The 23,708-nt window shown below is 42.3% G+C and overlaps 1 protein-coding gene across 3 annotated transcripts in view; it reads left to right on the top strand.

Moving 5' to 3' along the window:
* Positions 1–23,708, top strand: part of LOC133049412 (ATP-binding cassette sub-family C member 4-like) — a 193,316-nt gene that overhangs the window by 92,349 nt on the left and 77,259 nt on the right. For all 3 annotated transcript variants that reach the window (XM_061133403.1, XM_061133401.1, XM_061133402.1), the window contains exon 20: positions 6,289–6,368. In XM_061133403.1, coding sequence (XP_060989386.1) covers positions 6,289–6,368 — 80 coding nt within the window. The remainder of the gene's footprint in view (positions 1–6,288; positions 6,369–23,708) is intronic.

Raw genomic sequence — 23,708 nt, 5'->3', positions numbered from 1 at the left:
CATGATTCACATACTGTTGAAGCCTGACTTGGAGAATTTTGAGCATTACTTTACCAGTGTGTGAGATGAGTGCAATTGTGTGGTAGTTTGAGCATTCTTGGCATTGCCTTTCTTTGGTATTGAAATGAAAACTGACCTTTTCCAGTCCTGTGGCCACTGTTTTCCAAATTTGCTAGCATATTGAGTTCAGCACTTTCAGAGCATCATGTTTTAGGATTTGAAATAGCTCAACTGTAATTCCATCACCTCCACTAGCTTTGTTCATAGTGATGCTTCCTAAGGCCTGCTTGACTTCGCATTCCAGGATATCTGGCTCTAGGTGAGTGATCACATCATCGTGATTATTTGGGTCGTGAAGATCTTTTTTGTACAGTTCTTCTGTGTATTCTTGCCACCTCTTCTTAATTTCTTCTGCTTTTTTAGGTCCATTCCATTTCTGTCCTTTATTGTGCCCATCTTTGCATGAAATGTTCCCTTGTTATCTCTAATTTTCTTGAAGATATATTTTCTTGAAGATATCGCTGCTGCTGCTGCTGCTGCTAGGTCACTTCAGTCGTGTCCGACTCTTTGTAACCCCATAGATGTCAGCCCACCAGGCTCCCCCTTCTCTGGGATTCTCCAGGCAAGTCTTTCCTATTCTATTGCTTTCCTTTATTTCTTTGCATTGATCACTGAGGAAGGCTTTCTTATCTCTCCTTGCTATTCTTTGGAACTCTACATTCAAATGGGTATATCTTTCCTTTTCCCCTTTGCCTTCTACTTCTCTTCTTTTCTCAGCTATTTGTAAGGCCTCCTCCAACAACCATTTTGCCTTTTTGTATTTCTTTTTCTTGGGGATGGCTTTGATTCCTGCCTCATGAAAATGTCACGAACCTCTGTCCATAGTTCTTCAGTCACTCTATCAGATCTGATCCTTTGAATCTATTTGTCACTTCCACTGTATAATCGTAAGGGATATGATTGAGGTCATACATGAATAGTCTTGTGGTTTTCCCTACTTTTTTCAAGTTAAATCTGAATTTGGCAGTAAGGCATTAATGATCTGAACCACAGTCAGCTCCCAATCTTGTTTTTGCTGACTATATAGAGCTTCTCCATATTTGGCTGCAAAGAATCATAATGAATCTGATTCTGGTATTGACCATCTGCTGATGTCCGTGTATAGAGTCTTCTCTTGTGTTGTTGGAAGAGGGTGTTTTCCTCTGACCAGTGCATTCTCTGGCGTAACTCTCCTCCACGAGGGAGAAGGGAATGGCAAACCACTTCAGTATTCTTCCCTTGAGAACCCCATGAACAGTATGAAAAGGCAAAAAGATAGGACACTGAAAGATGAACTCTCCAGGTTGGTAGATGCCCAATATGCTACTGGAGATCAGTGGAGAAATAACTCCGGAAAGAATGAAGAGGTGGAGCAAAAACAATACCCAGGTGCGGATGTGGCTGGTGATGAAAGTAAAGTCTGATGCCATAAAGAGCCATATTGTATAGGAAGCTGGAATATTAGGTCCATGAATCAAGGCAAATTGGAAGTGGCCAAACAGGAGATGGCAAGGGTGAACACTGACATTTTAGCAATAAGCGAACTAAAATGGACTAGAATGGGTGAATTTAACTCAGATGACCATTATATCTACTACTGAGGGCAAGAATCCCTTAGAAGAAATGGAGACGGAGTAGCCATCATAGTGAACAAGACAGTCCAAAATGCAGTACTTGGATGCAATCTCAAAAATGACAGAATGATCTCTGTTCATTTCCAAGGCAAACTGTTCAATATCATAGTAACTCAAGTCTCTGCTCCAACCAGTAATGCTGAAGAAGTTGAAGTTGAACAGTTGTATGAAGTTCTACAAGACCTTCTACAACTAGCACCCAAAAAAAAGATGTCCTTTTCATTATAGGGGATTGGAGTGCAAAAATAGGAAGTGAAGAAATACCTGGAGTAACAGGCAAATTGGGTCTTGGAGTACAGAATGAAGCAGGGCAAAGGTTAGTAGAATTTTGCCAAGAGAATGCACTGGTCCTAGCAAACACCGTCTTCTGACTCTCTGTAGGGCTATCAAACCAATGATTGTTTCTTAGCAAAAGAATTAGGTTCAGGAACCATTAATGAAGCTAACCATGAGCATATATGAAGAAGTTCACAATACTGAAGAGTCACAGAACACTTGTGCTATTGCCCTCAAGATCAGGTGTGGCGTGGCCTGATATGGGGTCTTTTTTGCTGATGCCTAAGACCTCTTCTTTGGTTAAAAAATGGGGCTCAGAAAGACACATGCTATTTCATTGGTGAACCTCAGAAACCTTGGCACCTTAAGCTAAGTGAAAGAAGCCTGACTCAGAGACCCCGTATTTTACAATTCCATTTGGATGTCATGTCTTGAAAAGGCAAAGTTATAGAGAAAGAAAGTAGATTAGTGTTTGTATGAGGCTGGAAGGGGGACTAGGGAGTCACTGTAAATGGCAGGAGGGATCTTAATTGGTGCATAAAAATGTTTTAAAATTGATTTTTGGTGATGGCTGCATCACTCAGTAAAATTACTAAAGTTCATTGAATTGTACACCTGAAGTGGTGCATTCTACGAGCTGTTAAATACATCTCAATAGAAATACATCTTGATATTTTATGATATATAAATATACCATTTTTGTTGCTTAAAGAAAAAGATAGGGCCAAGACCAGATGTGGGAACTTCCATGTTTTAAATTACAATTTGATATTAAGTAAACTGAGACATCCTAGGTGTGAGTCAGATTTCAGAATTTTAGAGGTGACTGAGTCCAGCTTAGAGTATAGGCTCAGTTCTTAAAACACAATCATCATGAATTTGTATTTTGACAAGTTCAGTGTCATCTTTCATGATATTCTATCTTGTGGACAAGACAGAAAAATGTGAACCCAGAGCAGTTAGGAGGACCCTGATTGATTCTTGGATATCATGGTCTTCAGTGAAGGGGGACTCCCCCTCCTCCCTCTCATCCCTTATTCTTCCTCCCCCTTCTTCCCTCTCTACTTTACATTTTTAAGCAAGTAATAAACAGTGTATACAAATAAAGAACATACAGAAAAAATAAAAATTGTGCATAATACATTATAGCCTTGTTTCAGACTTGTTCAGGTTGTTTTCTACTAGTGACTTTATAAATATGCTACATTCAACAGTTTGATGCACTTACTGACTCCTCGGGATACATTCGCAGGCATGGAGTTTCTGGGTCAGAAGGGATGCACTCTTAGAGTAGTTTACATGTATTATTCATTTGTTCACAAAAATCTGCCTGTGCAGTACAGATGGAAGTGATGTGTCCAAAATGTGATCTGGCCTATAATTTGACAACCACAGAATTGCCTGTGATTGTCAGCTTTGTGACTGGCTATGCAGGATAGAAGAGGTGGTGATACCACTTTACCCTGAGGTAATCAAGCAAGACTTGGGCCCAAGGTATGAACTGAGATTGACCCTCTGAGTCTGGTCAAGAGGCCACAGCCAATATAGGACCATGCCTTATGAGGGATCACTGAAGCACCAAGGTATAGTTGCTGGAGAAGATATGATTCACTTCCTTTAAGGAGTTGAAAGGCTATCCTATCGAGAGAAATTAGGTTCACCTTGTGTGGTGACAAGGGCAGAATACGTAACAGAGGTTGGATGTTACAGGAAGACAAGATTCGGTTTAATGTGAGAAAGCCCTAACAGAACAGTCTAAAAATGGATTGTAGTCCCCTTGTTTTTGTGAATCCCCCTTCCCTCTACATCCCTGGAGATCTTCCAGCAGAGGCCTCATGTTGTTTGGATGAAGAGTCATGGCATGTGTGTGAAGGGAGTTAATGATAGATATTTAATATTTCATTTGGAGACTTCTGAGAAAACTTTTATTACTACAAGGCTGTAAACTTGAAATCACAGCTCTAGTTACAATGTGCTCAGTTGTATCCAACTCCCTGTGACCCCATGGACTGTAGCTCCTCTCTCTATTGAATTTTTTTAGGCAGGAATACTGGAGTGGGTTGGCATTTACTCCTCCAGAGGATCTTCCCAACCCAGGGATTGAACCTGTGCCTCCTGCTTCTCCCTACATTGGCAGGCAGATTCTTTACCACTGAGCCACCTGGGAAGCCCAGTCTATCTCAAAGCCCAAGGAAATATTCTGCAAACACTGTATATTCTTTTAATGTTTCTTAGAGCAAGGAAGAAACTGTTGAACTTCTGATCGCACGTTTTTTACACTCAGCTCACTGGTGAATAAGTTTAGTCTTTTGACAGTCTTTGATAGTTCAGTTTTTGTAGTCACTGTGTGAGGAGCTGGTTTTTCTCATTGTTTTTGTTCTTGTATTTTATACTCTTTACCAAACCTGGGTCTCTCAGACCTTAAGGTTCCCACATCTGGTGAAAGGTAAAGAGGTAGTTTTCACATACTATTCACCTCTGAACAGCCTTTTCATCTTAAAAAATTTCAATACTGCTTTCAACACTTTCTAGGCCAAATCGTACTTGTAGTGTTTCTGAATCTTGCCAATGTTAACAAGTTGCATTTTTCCATCAGAGAAATTACAAGCATTTAAACTATTCCTTTAACATTTTTGACATATTTTCTTCATTTCAGTATTGCTACTTCGAGAAGTTTAAAAATGACTGGGGAGGGGGATCACAAAATTCATAAGAAATGTGCAAAAATTTGCCATCTGATTTTAATGTTTCTGAAGCACAACAGATTAAATAATAATGCAACTTTCTTGCCCCTCAGAGCTTGGTCTGGGAAATAGGGCATCACCTGGCAGCTTGGAGGAAATACAGTCTCTCTAGCTCCCCCAGCACTCCTGAAGCAGAATCTGCATTTTAACAAGTGGACCCTCCTGCAGCACCTGGTGGACTTTCCCAGGTGATGTGACGCTGCAGAACCTGGGGCTCAGAATCATCATCTCCTGGTTATTCACCTGGCATCACGACTGGGTTCTTTCACCTGCATAAACCCCTTTAATCCCAAGACTCACCCTCTAAAGTGGAGCTAGTCTAGAGGCTCAGAGAGGTAGTCACTGGGTCTGAAAAAGTGTCACTGGAAGACAGTTTCTGCATCTATATTTCCTAAGCTGAAGACAGGAAAACTGAAACATAAGCTATAATGATCAGGCCTAGCCAAGGGCAAAAGCTTCTGGTGGCTCCAGCTCATGGCGTGGGCACATCCTGTGATTCTGGTGAGCCAGCACCTTGTGGAGGACAGCAGAGCCACACATCCAGGTGGCAGAAACTCAGGCCCCAGTGTCTTGTCATTCATGGTCCAGCTGTGGCTTGTACAGTTCTCGGGAGGAAGTCACCTCTGACAGAGGTCAGGAAGAGCAGGTAGAGGTCCCACGTCTCAGCTGCAGGCTGGCTTCCTGGAGCCTCACTTAGTAAAGAAGTTCAGGGGTCTGAATAACAGGAGATGTTCAGGAGTTGCTTCACCAAAATCATCTGTGTGTGTGTAGTTTCAATATCTTTAAATTTGGTCATTAAAAGACTAGATATTCATTAGAAATTAGTTCTAATCTTCCAATCTTGTAGCCTTTAGGATATAGTTTTTGTGGATTCTGAGAAGGGAAATAAAATCAATAATGATAAGTGATCTTTAGTCATTATGTAATTTTCCTGCCATTTTCCTGCTTGCATCCATCTGGTCTTCTTGGATGCTTAAGCATGAGTCTGTGCTTGTCATACCTGATACACCTATGAACATAATGACATTACCATGATAGTAAACTCACAACATGAAGATGACAGGAATCTGAAATTTCCCAAAATATGAGTTGCTGTGAATCATTTTGTGAGAAAAAAATTAGAGAGGTTACAATTACATTTATTTAAAAAGTATCACTTAGCAAAATTTATTTTGATAACTAAAGTAAAATTAGTGTAACAATTAGGATTAACTGAAGCATTTTGCCAGTGTTTATTTACTGACTTAGCACTTGAAGTAAGTCTTAGATAGTATGGATCTAAAAGGAGAGAACATTCTTAAATACAACAACTCTTCCTAATGCTGCCACAAGATTTTCCCCCATTCTTCTAAAAAGCAGGGCTCAATTTCAACTCCCCACCTACTGCCATTTGGTGGAATTTTGTTTCTCTTTAGTTATCTATCATCCTATTTTCTCTTTCTTTACCACTGACATCAGCTTATTTCATACGGATCTGTAATATACCAAATAGTATAATAGTAAATAGTTAAAAAATATTGTTTTGATTTGTTCGTGAATTCTTTTAAAGGGTCTTTATGGGGAAATGAGTAATTTCTTGTGTCCTGTTCTTGCAGGAAGAATTTTGAATCGTTTCTTCAAGGACATTGGGCATATGGATGACTTGCTGCCCCTTATATTTCAAGATTTCATCCAGGTAATGTAGCAGTCCTGTCAGAGTTCTCACAGAAAGAACAGAGTGCCTGTTTTTCAAGGCCTTTTCATAGGGGAAGAGGGTGGGCCTTTCAGCCGGGTGATGTGTCCTCTTACCTTCAGCAAAGGCCATGTTTGTGAGAGAAAGGTGCAACTGTGATTGGGAGGCTGAGTTAACATGAGGACCACCTGGAGCAGGAGTGGCTACACAGTCACCTCAAGGTTGGTCTGAAGCAACAACATGCTGCGTGAGTGGTTCTCCCACTGCCTTCCAGGTGTCTGGTGTGGATTCCCTTTACTGTGAGCATATTTCATAGCAGAAACAGTCACCTCTCATGGAAAGATAGCCTAGATGAAGTAAAGCATGTGTCCTATTACCACAGAAGCCAAGTATTTATTGCACCATTTTTTTTGACTGGGTCAGATGTGATCACTTACAAAGAAAAGATTAGTAATAATAAGGTGAAAATAATACTTGATCAAGGACAATAAAGGGCAGTTATTGATGATACAAAGCTTTTAATCCAGTAATTTGATTACAGGTTTAAAGTCATCTCAGAAAATGTCTTTTTTTGGTTTTTTTTTTGGGCAGTTTTTCTTTTCATGCATTGAATGCTCTGTTTTAACGTATCTTAAAAAAAAAAAAAAAAAGAAAAGAAAGGCAGAAATACCCACGGAAATACTTCTATCCAGCCTTTATTTTGTCTGTGAACTTGAGGTTCTAAGGAATGATGCTGGGTCATCTCAGCTCTGGTTTCCTCACTCAGTATCATTGCTCTCCGGGGGTGTTTTATTTGTTATTCCTGTCTGCTTTTCAGTGATTCAAGCTATGTGACTTCCTAAGTGTTTACTTTGGAAATGAAATGCATTTATAAAAAGCTTCACACAGAAAAGCAGCAATGAATATCTGAATGCAAACAGCACAGCCTGTGGGCAAAGCCATCCACTCTTTACCAATGAGAAGTAAGCTGAGACTCAGAGGCAGAGGCCTTTTACTGCAAAGATATATCTGCCTTTTTTTTTTTTTTCCTGCAAACTTATTTTATAAAGGTGTCCTGTGGGGTTTAGCTATGCTACTTATCCCCAGAAGCAGTCTTTCAGTAAAGCGGTGTCATATCTTGACAGTGATTGTTAATTACTTTGAAAAGATTTTGTGAAAGGTTCTGTTCCTTTGCTACTATAAACTAGGCCAAGTTTGGTTTTCCAAAGTTGGCTGGCCTGCTTGCTGTGTGCTTGGCACATGGTTAATTAGCCCTTATAATCAGAATCCCTCACACATTTTTGCATGACCTAGAGGAGAAAGGGATAGATGCTATCTGATTTCAGGATAAAACATTCTCAGTCATGTGAGGAGAGAAAATTTCAGTCTCACTGATCTCCAATCCCAACTCTTCCACTTGTAGTTCAATTATCTTGAAGTCTGGGACCTCCTGGTGGAGGCATCCTAAAGGTCATTGGACATGAGTATGGTGTTTGAGGGAAAGACCTGGGATGGCACCTGTGTATTCTTCACTGAGAAGGTAGTAGTTGAATCTGTGAAGATGGATAAGATTGCCCAGAGAGAGTGAGGCATGTTTAGAGACCAAGGTCAGAAACTTATGGAAGCCTTGATATTTAGAGAGAAAGCTGAGAGAGGAGGCAGGCAGAGGAGAAAGACAATGAACAGCAAGTAAAGAGAGAAGGAGACTGGGTGGTGACCTGATGAAGAACAGGTCTGTTGGGTGCAAATGAGAAGGTGAGTCCACAGAGAGTTGTTGGTTGATTTGGAATCAGGAGGTGTTGGTGACCTGAGAAGCAGGTTTCAGATGTAAGGAAGCCAGAGTACAAATGGGCTGCAAATCCAGGAGGCCTGGAGGGAGTTAAGGTGAAGACAGGCTACTTCTGGAAGGAGTTTGAATGAAGCAGGAGAGAGGCCCATCTGGAATGTAGGGTCTGAGGAGGTGTTGCTGGCTGTTTGGGTTTGTAGTTTGAGTTGGGGGTATGTGTGAGGTGGTGGGTGGTATTCTCTCTCTCTCTCTCCTCCTCTTCAACAAATAGGGATTAAAGTTGAGGCCCTGAGGTACAAGGGTGAGTCCTGGCACAAAGCCCTCTTTCAGAAGCCCCAGGAGAGGGAAAACAAAGTGAAAGTGAAAGTTGCTCAGTCATGCCTGACTCTTTGTGACCACAGGGACTATATAGTCCTTGGAATTGTCCAGGCCAGAATACTGGAGTGGGTAGTCTTTCCCTTCTCCAGGGGATCTTCTCTACCAAGGAATCTAATTGGGATCTCCTGCATTGCAGGCAGATTCTTTACCAACTGAACTGTCAGCAAAGTGCAGGGGAGGGAACCGCATAGAAACTCACCTCTTGCTGCCTTTGGAATCTGAATTGTGCAGGTACCTTGGAGGAAGCCCTGAAAGGCAAACTGGATGTGGGAGCTGGAGCAGTTAGGGAGTCTGGTCCAGAAAGTGGGTGGAGTTTCTATGAAGTGACCTTTGATCCCAGAGGAAAGGAAAATGCTCCTGTGGGTAGTGGAACAGGAGGTTTTGCCAGAAGCACACACAGTTCCTATGTGGGAAGCAGCCTTTGCTGTCACCATTGATAGTGGGGTCGAGAAGGGGCTTGTTCAGCTTTGTTAAAAAGGATATAGTTAATGTCAAGTGGGTTGGAACTCATCCCTGATGATTCTGATAAACCTTGGCATATTTTATAAACCTTGGAAAATACTTGATTATTTTCATTTTTATTACATCTAAAGGGTTTACTACATATACGTTTCTTTATCTAATTTCTTCTCATTGTCTTAAATGAAATCTTAGGTAATTTGTTTAATATTTTGAAGTAGTGATGGCAGGTGTGAAAACCCTGGATTATGACTAGTGTGTCCACACTTCAAGACAGTCCATCCCCTCAAATGATGTCATTCAGAGACCACATCCCAAATAGGTGTGATCATGAGTTTGTACACCATTTTGTACACTGACTCGTATAACTACAGATATCTTGCCTGTTCAGTCACATTATAGTTATTGAAAAAGGAGAGTTGTTCACAATTCCAAAGGAAAAAGAGGGGCAGTATTAAAAAAAAATCAATTTGTATAGTATGATTGGTGGCTCAGATGGTAAAGAATCCACCTGCAGTTCAGGAGACCTGGATTCGATCCCTGGGTTGGGGAAGATCCTCTGGAGGAGGATGGCAACCCACTCCAGTATTCTTGACTGGAGAATCCCTATGGACAGAGGAGCCTAGTGGGCTACAGTCCATGGGGTTGAAAAGAATCAGACATGACTGAGTGACTAACCTCAGCACCTGATAATCATTTACAATGTCAACAGCTTCAGAGTGTCATGGAGAGGGGAGGCCTTCAGTCTCCCTTTTGAAGCTTGAGTCCTGGATCATCCTCTTACCATCTCTGATGCACAAAACCACACTTCCTCTCTGTAAAACAGGAAAAATAATACCAATTTCATAAGGTTTATTGGGAAGACAAGATGAAGTTGTTTTAATGAAATTCTTAGCACAAAAGCTAAGTACATGTTGAGCACTAAATCAGTTCACTTCAGTTCAGTCACTTACTTGTGTCTGACTCTTTGCAGCCCCATGGACTGCTGCATGCCAGGCTGCCCTGTCCATCACCAATTCCTGGAGCTTGCTCAAACCCATGTCCATTGAGTCGGTGATGCCATTCAACCATCTCATCCTCTATCATTCCCTTCTCCTGCCTTCAGTCTTTCCCAGCATCAGGGTCTTTTCCAGTGAGTCAGTTCTTCACATCAGGTGGCCAAAGTACTGGAGTTTCAGCTTCAGTATCAGTCCTTCCAATGAATATTCAGGACTGATTTCTTTAGGATTGACTGGTTGGATCTGTTTGCAGTCCAAGGGACTCTCAAGAGTCTTCTCCAACACCACAGTTCAAAAGCATCAGCTCTTTAGCACTCAGCTTTCTTTATAGTCCAACTCTCACATCCATACATGACTACTGGAAAAACCATAGCCTTGACTAGACAGACCTTTGTTGGCAATGTAATGTCTCTGCTTTTTAATATGCTGTCTAGGTTGGTCATAACTTTTCTTCCAAGGAGTAAACATTTTTTAATTTCATGGCTGCAGTCACCATCTGCAGTGATTTTGGTGCCCAAGAAAATAGTCTGTCACTGTTACCATTGTTTCCCCATCTATTTGCCATGAAGTGATGGGATCGGCTGCATGATCTTAGTTTTCTCAATGTTGAGTTTTAAGCCAATTTTTTCACTCTCCTCTTTCACTTTCATCAAAAGGTGCTTTAGTTCTTTCCTTTCAGCCATAAGTCAAGGCTGTATATTGTTACCCTGTTTATTTCAATTATATGGAGAGTACATCATGCAAAATGCCAAGCTGGTTGAAGCACAAGCTGGAATCAAGATTACTGGGAGAAATATCAATAACCTCAGATATGCAGATGCACAGTAAATAATATATTGTTATTTTAAAACACCAAATGTATTTTTAAGTAGTAGAAATAGTCTGCTAAAGGCATGATGTTGAATTAAAATTATTGTGACAGACAAATTTCAGGCTTGTAAATATTACCTCATGAGTTTGCATCACATAGTTTCTAGGCTTTGTAATCCATAAAGACTTAAATGGACATGTTCCCAGGTAGACTCACAGAATTAAAATCAACTCTTCTCAAAATAGACCATTGAGCACAAAATATTTCAAATTAATGTAATTTTCACACAGTTTGCCAAAGTGCCAGATTACATTGGGAAAGACTAGAGATCTCTTCAAATAATTAGAGATGCCAAGGGGACATTTCATGCAAAGATGGGCATAATAAAGTACAGAATGGCAAGGGCCTAACAGAAGCAGAAGATATTAAGAAGAGGTGGCAAGAATACACAGGAGAACTTTACAAAAAAGGTCTTAAAGACCCAGACAACCACGATGTTGTGTTTACTCACCTAGGAGCAAACATCCAAGAGTGTGAAGTCAAGTTGGCCTTAGAAAGCATTACTGCAAACAAAGCTAGTGAAGGTGATGGAATTCCTGTTAAGATATTTCAGTCCTAAGTGGTGATGCTGTGAAAGTTCTGCACTCAATATGCTAGCAAACTTGGAAAACTCAGCAGTGGCCACAGGACTGGAAAAGGTCACCTTCCATTCCAATCCCAAAGGACAATGCCAAAGAATGTTCAAACTACTATACAATTGCACTCATTTCACATGCCAGCAAGGCAAGGCTCAAAATCCTTCAAGCCAGGCTTCAGCAGTACGTGAACTGAGAACTTTCAGATGTGCAAGCTAGATTTAGAAACGGCAGAGGAACCAGAGATTAAATTGCCAATATCCACTGGATCATAGAAAAACCTAGGGAATTACAGAAAAACATCTACTTCTTTTTTATTGACTATGATAAAGCCTTTGACTGTGTGGATCACAACCACCTGTGGCAAATTCTGAAGAGATGGGAATACAAACCACATTACCTGCCTTCTGAGAAATCTGTATGGAGTTCAAGAAGCAACAGAATCATACATGAAACAACAGACTAGTCCAAAATTTGGAAAGGAGTATGTCAAGGCTGTATATTGTCACCCTGCCTTTTTGCTTATATGCAGAATGCATCATATGAAATGCTGGGCTGGATGAAGCATAAGCTGGAATCAAGGTTGCCGGGAGAAATATCAACCACCTCAGTTATGCAGATGATATCACTCTAATGGCAGAAAGCAAAGAGGAACTAAAGAGCCTCTTGATGAAGTTGAAAGAAGAGAATGTAAAATTTGGCTTAAACTCAAATTTCAAAAAACTAAGATCATGGTATCTGGTCTCATCACTTTGCTGGGGAATTTGTAATTTCCTCAGTTCTGTCTCCTCACAACAAAAATTTGAAGTGACGGACAGATCAGTGTTACAGCCCTCGGATAGACCAGTGTTACAGCTCAGTGTGTTATAGCTCAGTTTTATTTAGAAAGTAAAGGAAAATACATCCTTGAGGCATGAGGGCATGCCGACCCAAAAGACTTGAAGAGAAGAGAGGCCCCTGGCCCAATTGTTGCTTGTCTTTTTATATGTTTTTCTCCTCCCCTGGGCCTGCCCTATGTAAATTGGGCTATCCAGGACTGCTGCTTGTTTTACCTGATGTCCTCACTCCAGTCCTTGGACCTTCCTTTGTTCTATTTTTGCAGGCTTTTCCCTTCCTTATTTTTAGCCACGGCCATTCTGGACTCCTCTTTCCTATTCTAACTACCTAACATTCCACCCTCAAGAGATGGGAGGCCCAATTCTTTGGGAATAGGGACATCGAAGTCTTTCTGGCTACTTCCTGCTGAACTGGGATGGCAAGGGGCATTGGGCCTCTCCCTCTTGCTAGTCTCAAGCCTCAGAGTCCTTATAGAGGTGTCCATCTAAGTGTTAGTGATATTTTCCATGGTCGGCTGTAGTTTTATATATCCTTGTTGGACTGGCACTGCATATTGTAGCTTGTCGACCTGATGGCAAAGCTGTAGCTTCTATGGTCTCAAAATTGGAGACTACTGTATGTCCAGCTCTTCCTTTTCCATCCAAAAGAAAGTTGCTTCCATCAGTGTACCAGATTTCCTCAGGATTGGTCAGAGGATCTTCTGACAATCCCTTTTGGGGTTTTGTCCAGTGGTCCAAGGTTTCTAGGCAAGAGTGAAAGGGGAGAGAGCCTTCGGGGATAGGCAGGAGGATCCCCTTGCAAGGGGATATAGTGAGGCCTGGATTTTCCATCAGCACTACTTGATATCTGAGGATTCTTTGATCAGACATCCATAAATGGCCTCTCCCATTTAGGAACTGTCTCACTTGGTGGCTGATAAAATAGTTAGTTTACCCCCAAAGGAGAGTTTAAAAGCCTCTTCTATCAGCATTGCAATACCTGCAAGATTTCAAAGGCAGGAAGGCCAGCCTTGGGGAGTTGGGGGAGGCTCTTGGATAAGTAAGCTACAGGCTGGGGCTCAGATTTGAACTTTTGAGTTAACACTCTCAAGGCTAACCCTTCTTTTTCATGGACATAAAGTTGGAATGCTTTTTCTGGGTCTGGCAACCTTAAGGCAGGTACTTGAGTTAAGGCTTGTTTTAGTGTAGCCTCTGCCTTTTTTTTAGGAGTTCCCCACATCAGTGGGATTAAATCATCCCATCCCTTCAAATTTTCATTATAAGGGCTGGGCAATTAGACCATAATTGGGTATCCAGATTCTACAATACCCAGTTAGCCCTAGGGAAGCTCGAAATTGTTTTTGAGTCTTGGGGGAGGGCAACTGGAGGATTCCTTGTACTCAACCAGAGGATAGCCTCCTAGACCAGTGTGTAAGCTCCCAGGTTAGTGACCTTTGTCTTGACCATCTGTGCCTTAGCACGGGTAGACTTGAAATCCCTCTCAGCCAAAAGGTTTAGAACCTGAATTTAGTAGGTCATCTATGTATTGTAATATTTTCCTATTAGGTCCCAGGTCCAGATCTAGGAGATCCTGGCTAAGAGCCTGCCCAAACAGGTGAGAGCTATCTCTGAACCCCTGTGGTAATACTGTCCAAGTCATCTGTTGGTGTTTTGCTCTTGCAGCCTCCCACTTGAAGGCAAAAAGATAATGGGATTCTTTAGCCAGTAGTATGCAAAAGAATGCATCTTTGAGATCCAAGACTGTAAACCACTTGGCACGGGGTGGGAATTCTCCCAAGATTACATAGGGATTGGGTATTGTGGGATGGAGGGGGACTACAGCTTCATTTATGATCTGGAGATCTTGAACCATTCTCCAGGTTCCAGCCTGTCTCTTTACAGGGAGGATCGGGATGTTACACGGTGGGGACCAATAGCCCTCAGGCAAGGAATTTATTTACTAGAAGCTGTAGTCCACTACGAACAAAGCTAATGGAGGTGATGGAATTCCAGTTGAGCTATTTCAAATCCTGAAAGATGATGCTGTGAAAGTACTTCACTCAATATGCCAACAAATATGGAAAGCTCAGCAGTGGGCACAGGGCTGGAAAAGGTCAATTTTCATTCCAATCACAAACAAAGGCAATGCCAAAGAATGCTCAAACTATCGCACAATTGCACTCATCTTGAAAGCTAGTAAAGTAATGGTCAAAATTCTCCAAGCCAGGCTTCAGCAATACACGAACCATGAACTTCCAGATGTTCAAGCTGGTTTTAGAAAAGGCAGGGGAACCAGAGATCAAATTGCCAACATCAGATGGATTATCGAAAAAGCAAGAGAGTTCCAGAAAAACATCTCTTTCTGCTTTATGGGCTAAGCCAAAGCCTTTGACTGTGTGGATCACAATAAACTGTGGAAAACTCTGAAAGAGATGGGAGTACCAGACCACCTGACCTGCCTCTTCAGAAACCTGTATGCAGGTCAGGAAGCAACAGTTAGAACTGGACATGGAACAACAGACTGGTTCCAAAGAGGAAAAGGAGTACATCAAGGCTGTATTTGCTTATTTAACTTATATGCAGAGTACATCATGAGAAACACTGGACTGGAGGAAACACAAGCTGGAATCAAGATTGCCGGGAGAAATATCAATAACCTCAGATATGCAGATGACACCACCCTTATGGCAGAAAGTGAAGAAGAACTAAAGAGCCTCTTGATGAAAGTGAAAGAGGAGAGTGAAAAAGTTGGCTTAAAGCTCAACATCCAGAAAACTAAGATCATGGCATCCAGTCCCATCACTTCATGGCAGATAGATGGGAAAACAGTGGAAACAGTGGCTGACTTTATTTTTCTGGGCTCCAAAATCACTGTGGATGGTCATTGCAGCCATGAAATTAAAAGATGCTTACTCTTTGGAAGGAAAGTTATGACCAACCTAGACAGCATGTTGAAAAGCAGAGACACTACTTTGTCAACAAAGATCTGTCTAGTCAAGGCTATGGTTTTTCCAGTAGTCATGTATGGATGTGAGAGTTGGACTGCAAAGAAAGCTGAGCGCCAATGAATTGATGATTTTGAACTGTGGTGTTGAAGAAGACATGGAGAGTCTCTTGGACTGCAAGGAGATCCAACCAGTCCATCCCAAAGGAGATCAGTCCTGGGTTTTCGCTGGAGGGACTGGATGTTGAAGCTGTAACTCCAATTCTTCGGCCACCTGATGTGAAGAGCTGACTCATTGGAAAAGACCCTGATGCTGGAAAAGATTGAGGGCAAGAGGAGAAGAGGACGACAGAGGATGAGATGGTTGAATGGCGTCACCAACTCAATGGACATGGGTTTAGGTGGACTCGGGGAGTTGGTGATGGACAGGGAAGCCTGGAGTGCTGTGGTTCATGGGGTTGCAAAGAGTCAGACATGACTTAGCGACTGAACTGAACTGAACTGAGTCCTTCCTGAGCTTCTCTTCTGAAGGAATATTGTTTCCGGTTAGGAAACCCAGTGGGATCTCAGAGCACAATGATGATAGGTTCAACTTGGTGGGCTTGTCCAGGAGTCCTCTGGTCCCACACCTGGGGGTTAATTTTGTTCTCCCTTAGTTTTTGGTCCCTCTCTATTGGAGAGTGTGTAATGGGTTCCTCAGTAGTAACCAGAAGCTGTAGGGCTCTAGGGGCTGAAGATTTTCCCATCACAAAGGTGGTCCCCAGTTTAGTAAGTATATATCTTCTCAATACATGAGTAGGACACTCAGGGAGCACCAGAAACTGGTGGGAAAATACATGTCCATCCCAGCAACAAAGAAGTGTTCAGGTGAATCTTTTGTAATTGTTTTTCCTGTGGTACACAGAATGGTACAAGTTTAGGAGAAGAAGGCTCTGGAGCAGGAGGTCAGGACAGAGTAGGTAGCCCATGTCTCAACCAAGAAATTCTCAGAGCTACCTGCCACATCTGGTTTCACCCTTGGCTCCAGCCCTTTGATGGTCATCTGTGACAGGCAGGCTGCTGGATTGGACCACTTCAGTCCTGTTGAACCATTGTGAGGGAAGGCTTGGGGCTTGACCTTGAGGCTCTTGGGTCCTGGGGGCAGAGTGCCACCCAGTGTCCCAATTGATGGCATTGTAGCAAGCCTTTTTAGGAGACTTGTCATGGTTTGGACACTCTTTGGCCCAATGCCTTGCCTGTCTACAGATGAGGTATTTGCCTCATGCCCTGTCCTTTAAAGACTCGGGGTTTGCCATAGGGCTTCCTTGGAGGACAGCCAGCATCTGGGCATGCCTTGCCTATTTCCTTTTCTCCCTTTCCTGGGCCTTGAACTCCCTCTCCTGTTCTCTGTTATAAAAGGTATTGGTGGTTGTCTGGACCATCTCATCTGAAGAAGCAACAGGGTCCTGCTGCTGTAGCTGTTGTAACTTTATCCTGTTGTCTGATGCACATAGGGACAGGAATTTGTCTTTTAAAATCACCTATCCCTCCTAAGAGTCTAAGTCCAGATTGGTAAACTTTTAGAGGGCCTCTTTTAGCCTTTCCAGAAAAGCAATGGGGTTTTCATTGGGCTCCTGAATTATTGCTGAGACTGGACACAGTCCCACAAGTAATAGGCTTCCTTCTGTTTCCATGGGTGGACTTCCTTATGGGTGAGTCTTTCTGAAGCTGATCCTATCCAGTACTGTTGCAACTTGAGAGCCAGGCATCCCTGGGTCAGGGTGAAGATCCCCAGGCAAGCTGAGGCATGACAGCCTCCTGGAGATCAAATCCCCGGGCAGGTCGAGGCAGGCTGGCCTCCCAAGATTTGGGTCCCTGGGCAGGTCAAGGCATGTCGACCTCCTGGGACCCCTGGACTGGCAGATCCTTGAGCAGGCTGAGGCATGACAACCTTTCGAGGACCAGATCCCTAGGCAGGTCAAGGCAGGTTGACCTCCTGGGACCCCCCAGGACTGGCAGATCCCTAAGCAAGTTGAGGCATGACAACCTCCCGGTGTCTGGATCCCTAGGCAGGTCGAGGCAGGTCGAGCTCCTGGGACGGAGTTGGGCATCCCCCAAGGTCTCCAGCGTGACCAGTGCTGGGTAGAATTAAGGGATTGTAATTTTAACTTATTGCCAGTTTGTTCACCATGGATGGGAATAGATATCATGATGTAAAACAACCCAAGCCTGTGCCTTGAGCCGGGGAACCTGGTGAAACAGCCATAAGGCTTATCCTTTTACTGTTCTGAGAGAATGTAAGTCACTCATTTCCTCCTCTAGTCCTCAATAAGAGCAGTTTAGAGTGTTTCCAATGGTAAACATTTCATTTTCATAGACCCGCTTTAGGTAATAGCAGAAGTAATGACAAAGGAGTGGGTTTTCTGGTCCTGTTAGGGGTTTTAACAGTATTTTCATAATAGGCTGGGTTGAGTGATGTTGCCTACAAGGAGGCAGCGTCCTGGTTGTAGGAGTTAGTAAGTGCCTTAAGAACAAACTGATAAGTGGAAACAGACCAGATGTTCCATAAAAGTGGAGTGGAGATTTGATCCAGGGGTATGTTTGTAACGTTAGGAGTAGTGTGGTAAGGGTTTGGGCCCAAACAGCCTGTAGGGCTAACTCCCAAAGTGGCAAACATTATCCCCGGAAGCCCACTTGCCTTTGAAGGGATGCCACCAACAGATGGACTTCTAGCAGGCACTGTGGGCATGTCACCCACCCTATCGGGTTTACTGAGAGATGTTGATGTTACACATGTTGTAGGAAACATGGAAGATGAAGGCCTGACTATCTAGAGGGATTGGCTATTATACTGTATTTCCCTCCCAAGGGCCAGCTATTTTCTGGTTGTCCCTCCAGAAGATTGTAGAGGCAACATTGTGGGTCTGGATGGGGTGCAGGAAAAGAGCATGAAACAGGAGGGAAGGGGGGCAGGGCACAACTTTTGAAAGAATGACATAGCACAAGGGCAAAACATAAACCAATTAAAATCAAATGGGTCCAAGATGACAAGCCAAATTCAACTGAACCTTGATCCCTAATCTGTAAGCTAAATGACACACCCAGAGGTGGCAGGACAGTTCCAAGTCACTGTCAAAAGACAGGGGAGTGGGTGGTTCACCAATGGTTGGGATGATCCTCCCACTCATTAGTGTATGAATTCACCCAGCTTGCAAAACCTAGCCACACTGCACCACTTGCCCTCTGTGATGGCCCACACCCTGTGGAGTATGCTTCTCTGAATCTGAGCAAATCCACCTCTTACCTATCTCTGTGTCTCTAACAGAATTTTTGCAATGAGACATCAGAACCTGAGCTTCATTAGGTCCTGAAGCCAGGCACCATGGGTTTTTGCCAGACTCAAGTCCCAAGAGACAGGAGTTGAAGGACAGTAGGAGAAAGCAGTGGGAAAAACATGCTGAGGAATCCCATTCATAAACTGCTGGAAAATCTCCTAAATACCTGAACAGTGCTCATAGTTTTCATTGGCCTTATCCTTAGGACAAAGAAGATTAAGGACAGAAGGACAGAAGAACCCCCCACTGGCTTGGGTAACAGCTAGGGGGCCCAGCAGATAGTGGAGCCTTTGGGACACACTGAGGAGTAGCCCCTGCCCGAGTCCCTCAGTTGCACCCACTGCCACTCACCTGTTCGTGGGGGGTTAGAGGAAACAAGAAACTAGAGATTGTAAAGGAATTAAGATTTTGTTAGGCATATGTCATTCCAGCCATAGGAGCGAGGACCTCCTACCTTATCTGGAGGTTAATCTGAGACTGAGCCGCGTGAGTTTTCTGCTGAATTTGTTTTTCATTGTCCTGGTGTCCAGCACTCTGGGCTTTTTTCACTTCCCCTGCACTGGGTTTTCTTCATGTTCAGCTTCCACCGTGGAAGATTTCGCCAAGTTGGGCTCCTGCTGTTGTTGGCCTTCTTCTTGTGGGGGCCAAGCTGAGGTGGTTTCAGCCAGGTTAAATCTGAGTCATGACACCATAGGTGTTGGGGAGTTTGTGATTTCCTCAGTTCTGTCTCATCACAACAAAAATTTGAGGCAACGAACAGACCAGCGTTACACTCTCTGATGGACCAGTGTTAAAGCCCTTGGACAGACCAGTGTTACAGCTCAGTGCTATAGCTCAGTTTTATTTAGAAAGTAAAGGAAAATACATCCTTGAGGCATGAGGGCATGCTGACCCAAAAGACTCAAAGAGAAGAGAGGCCCCCTGCCCAATTTTGACTCCTCTTTTTTTATGTTTCTTCTCCTACCCTTAGGCCTGCCCTATGTAAATTGGGCTATCCAGGAGTGCTGTTTGTTTTACCTGATGTCCTCACTCCAGTCCTTGGACCTTCCTTTGTTCTATTTTTGCGGGCTCTTCTCTTCCTTATCTTTGAGCCACCTCCATTCTGGACTCCTTTTTCTTATTCTAACTACCTAACAACTTCATGGTAAATAGACTGGGTAAAAGGGGATATAGTGACAGATTTTATTTTCCTGGGCAGCAAAATCACTTGTGGCCCCTCACCCACAACATGCATTTTGAGATAACATTGGCACAAGGTGTTTTCCTGGGCCATAAAGTGACTTACTGAATCTTGAAAAAAGGCAGGTTTCCAAGCAAAGACATACTCTCATTAACAAAGAGAACATTTGAGATGAACATTTGGATGAGTAAAACATACTGGTTTTTCAAGTCTGTTCTGAGTCTTAGGCAGAACTGACCTAAAGACAGAGTCTAGGGTAAATACATAGTTCATTATCATAGCTTAAGAAAAACATTTCCATAAAAGCAATGCATTGGTTAGCTCAAGGTTTGAGAAAAGTTAAGTTCAGGTGGAACCAGGTGTCATCGTGGCAACACAGAATTTTAAAAGACATCTTTTAATTTTGTATAGAGAAGGAAAAAAATCTGACACTTGTAGTTTGTTTCCTCCTACCCATTACGAGAGAGAGAAAAAAATGTCTGACACTTGCAGTGTATTTCCTCCATTTGGAGACCCCTAGCCTTCCTGCTGGTTATCCTGTCATGTTTACCTTTAGTTTCTCTTATGATATGCTTATGAATCCTAAGAAATCTTTGTGTATCTTTAGAAGTATGAAGATATTTTCCTATCATTCTAGCTTTTTTAGAAACTGATGCATTTTGCATTAATTTTTGTATACTCTGCTGTAGTTAGTTGTTGAGGTTTATTTTTCCTAGTTATTATAGCCAAGTTTGTTAAAGACTTTTTTTTTCCCCATTTATTTTTATTAGTTGGAGGCTAATTACTTTACAGTATTGTAGTGGTTTTTGCCATACATTGACATGAATCAGCCATGGATTTACATGTGTTCCCCATCCTGAACCCCCCTCCCACCTCCCTCCCCATCCCATCCCATCCCTCTGGGTCATCCCAGTGCACCAGCCCCGAGCATTTGACTCATGAATCCAACCTGGACTGGCAATCTGTTTCACACTTGATAATATACATGTTTCAGTGCTGTTCTCTCAGATCATCCCACCCTCGCCTTCTCCCATAGAGTCCAAAAGTCTGTTCTATACATCTATGTCTCTTTTTCTGTCTTGCATATAGGGTTATTGTTACCATCTTTCTAAATTCCATATATATGCATTAGTATACTGTATTGGTGTTTATCTTTCTGGCTTACTTCACTCTGTATAATGGGCTCCAGTTTCATCCATCTCATTAGAACTGATTCAAATGTATTCTTTTTAATGGCTGAGTAATATTCCATTGTGTATATGTACCACAGCTTTCTTATCCATTTGTCTGTTGATGGGCATCTAGGTTGCTTCCATGTCCTGGCTATTATAAACAGTGCTGCAATGAACATTAGGGTACACATGTCTCTTTCAGTTCTGGTTTATTTATTTAGATGCCAGTGTGGTTTGTCAATAAAGCAGAAGTAATGTTTTTCTGGAATTCTCTTGCTTTTTCTATGATCCAGCTGATGTTGGCAATTTGATCTCTGGTTCCTCTGCCTTTTCGAACTCCAGCTTAAAATCTGGTAGTTCTCAGTTCACATACTGTTGAAGCCTAGCTTGGAGAAGTTTGAACATTAATTTGCTAGTGTGTGAGATGAGTGCAATTGTGCAGGATTGGAATGATAACTGACCTTTCCCAGTCCTGTGGCCACTGCTGAGTTTTCCAAATTTGCTGGCATATTGAGTACAGCACTTTCACAGCATCATCTTTTAGGACTTGAAATAGCTCAGCTGGAACTCCATCACCTCCACTAGTTTTGTTCCTAGTGATGCTTCCCACGGCCCACTTGACTTCACATTCCAGAATGTCTGACTCTAGATGAGTGATCACACCATCATGGTTATCTGGGCTACCTACCTCCTGAGAAATATATATGCGGGTCTAGAAGAAACAGGTAGAACCGAACATGGGAAAACAGACTGGTTCCAAATTGGGAAAGTAATACAACAAGGCTGTATACTGTCACCCTACTTGTTTAACTTATATACAGAGTACATCATGTGAAATGCTGGGCTGGATGAAGTAGAACCTGGAATCAAGATTGCCAGGATATCAATGACCTCAGATAAGCAGATGACACGACCCTTATGGCAGAAAGCAAAGAGGAACTAAAGAGCCTCTTGATGAAAGTAAAAGAGGAGAGTGAAAAAGTTGGCTTAAAACTCAACAGTCAAAAAACAAAGGTCATGGCATCTAGTCCCATCACTGCATGGCAAATAGATGGCGAAACAATGGAAACAGTGACAGACTTTATCTTCTTATGCTCTAAAATCATCGCAGATTGTGACTGTAGCCATGAAATGAAAAGAAGCTTGCTCCTTGGAAGAAAAGCTATGATCAGCCTAGACAGCATAATAGGAAGCAGAGACATTACTTTGGTGACAAAGTTTCATCTAATCAAAGTTATGGTTTCTCTAGTCATCATGCTTAGATGTGAAAATTGGACCATAAAGGCTGAACACTGAAGAATTGATACATTTGAACTGTGATTTTGGAGAAGACTCTTGAGAGTCCCTTGGACTGCAAGATCAAACCAGCCAATCCTAAAGGCAATCAGTCCTGAATGTTCATTGGAAGGACTGATGCTAAAGCTGAAACTACAATACTTAGGCTACCTGATGTGAAGAACTGACTCACTGGAAAAGACCCTAATGCTGGGAAAGATTGAAGGCAGTAGGAGAAGGGGACAACAGAGGATGAGATGGTTGGATGGCATCACTCACTCGATGGACATGAGTTTGAGCAAGTTTCGGGAGTTGGTGATTTACAGGGAAACCTGATGTTCTGCAGTCCATGTGATTGCAAAGAGTCAGACATGACTGAGTCACTGAACTGACTGGTTTGTCAGAAATTGCTTCACAGGACAGCATCCTTTCTGAAGAGGGGAGATGATGTGATGACTACCTTAGTCATCCTGACATCTTAACCAGGCTGTTTGCCTGTGCCAAGAGGCTGAACTGGAGTGTACACAGTTGAATTTCCTAAGATTCACTAGTGTACAAAATCTGGCTTTTATCCTTCCATTGATATCAATAGACCAGTTCATGGTGCATGGAATAGAAAAAGTCAGTTTGATCTTCTCTTTGGACTGAATTGAATAATTTAGTTTGGTTTAGTTATTCAGAGGTTGTACACTTTTTCCCTTAGTTTCCCATAAATATTCACAGTAAGTCTTCTCATAGAAGAAACAAAATTGAAACAGAAAGAGAATATGGAATAAGAAAATAAACATCTCTAAAAACCTTGGCTTGCTCCCATATCCCTAAGGTTATCAATTTTTTGAAGACCTAGAATTGGGACAAAAATACAGAGAGGACAAAAACTGTAATAAATGAGATTTATTGATTATTATCTCTAAAAGTACTTCTTCAAACAAAACAGACCTTAGATTCAATTGTTCTGTGGTTTGAGAGACCCACAGTCACTTTGGTACATGTGACATCATCACCACGACTAAGAAAAGTATCACCTTCTCTGATATATCCTTGGATAGTAGAAAGCTGTTCCAGGGGTTAGAATGAGTGGCCTCTTAGGGTCCAATTTCATGAGGTTCTTAAGGTTTTTTAAGTCCTTAAATCTGTAATACACCATTCCCTCCTCCCCTGGCTGCTGTAACGCAGAGCATATGGAAATGTGAAAATAATGGACTTAGAGTTTATATTTGTTACGGATAAACTGGTAAGCACTTTATGTACCTAAACTCATTTAATTCCCACCAATATCATTTTATTTTGGGGGGCTCCAAAATCACTGCAGATGGTGACTATAGCCATGAAATTAAAAGACACTTACTCCTTGGAAGAAAAGTTATGACCAACCTAGACAGCATATTAAAAAGCAGAGACATTACTTTGCCAACAAAGGTCTGTCTAGTCAAAGCTATGGTTTTTCCAGTAATCATGTTTGGACTGTGAGAGTTGGACTATAAAGAATGCTGAGCACCGAAGAATTGATGCTTTTGAACTGTGGTGTTGGAGAAGACTCTTGAGAGTCCCTTGGACTGCAAGGAGATCCAACCAGTCCATCCTAAAGGAAATCAGT

The sequence above is a fragment of the Dama dama genome, chromosome 30, assembly GCF_033118175.1.
Source record: "Dama dama isolate Ldn47 chromosome 30, ASM3311817v1, whole genome shotgun sequence".
NCBI classification, from domain to species: Eukaryota; Metazoa; Chordata; class Mammalia; order Artiodactyla; family Cervidae; genus Dama; species Dama dama.
This window is presented reverse-complemented; position numbering and strand designations above follow the sequence as displayed.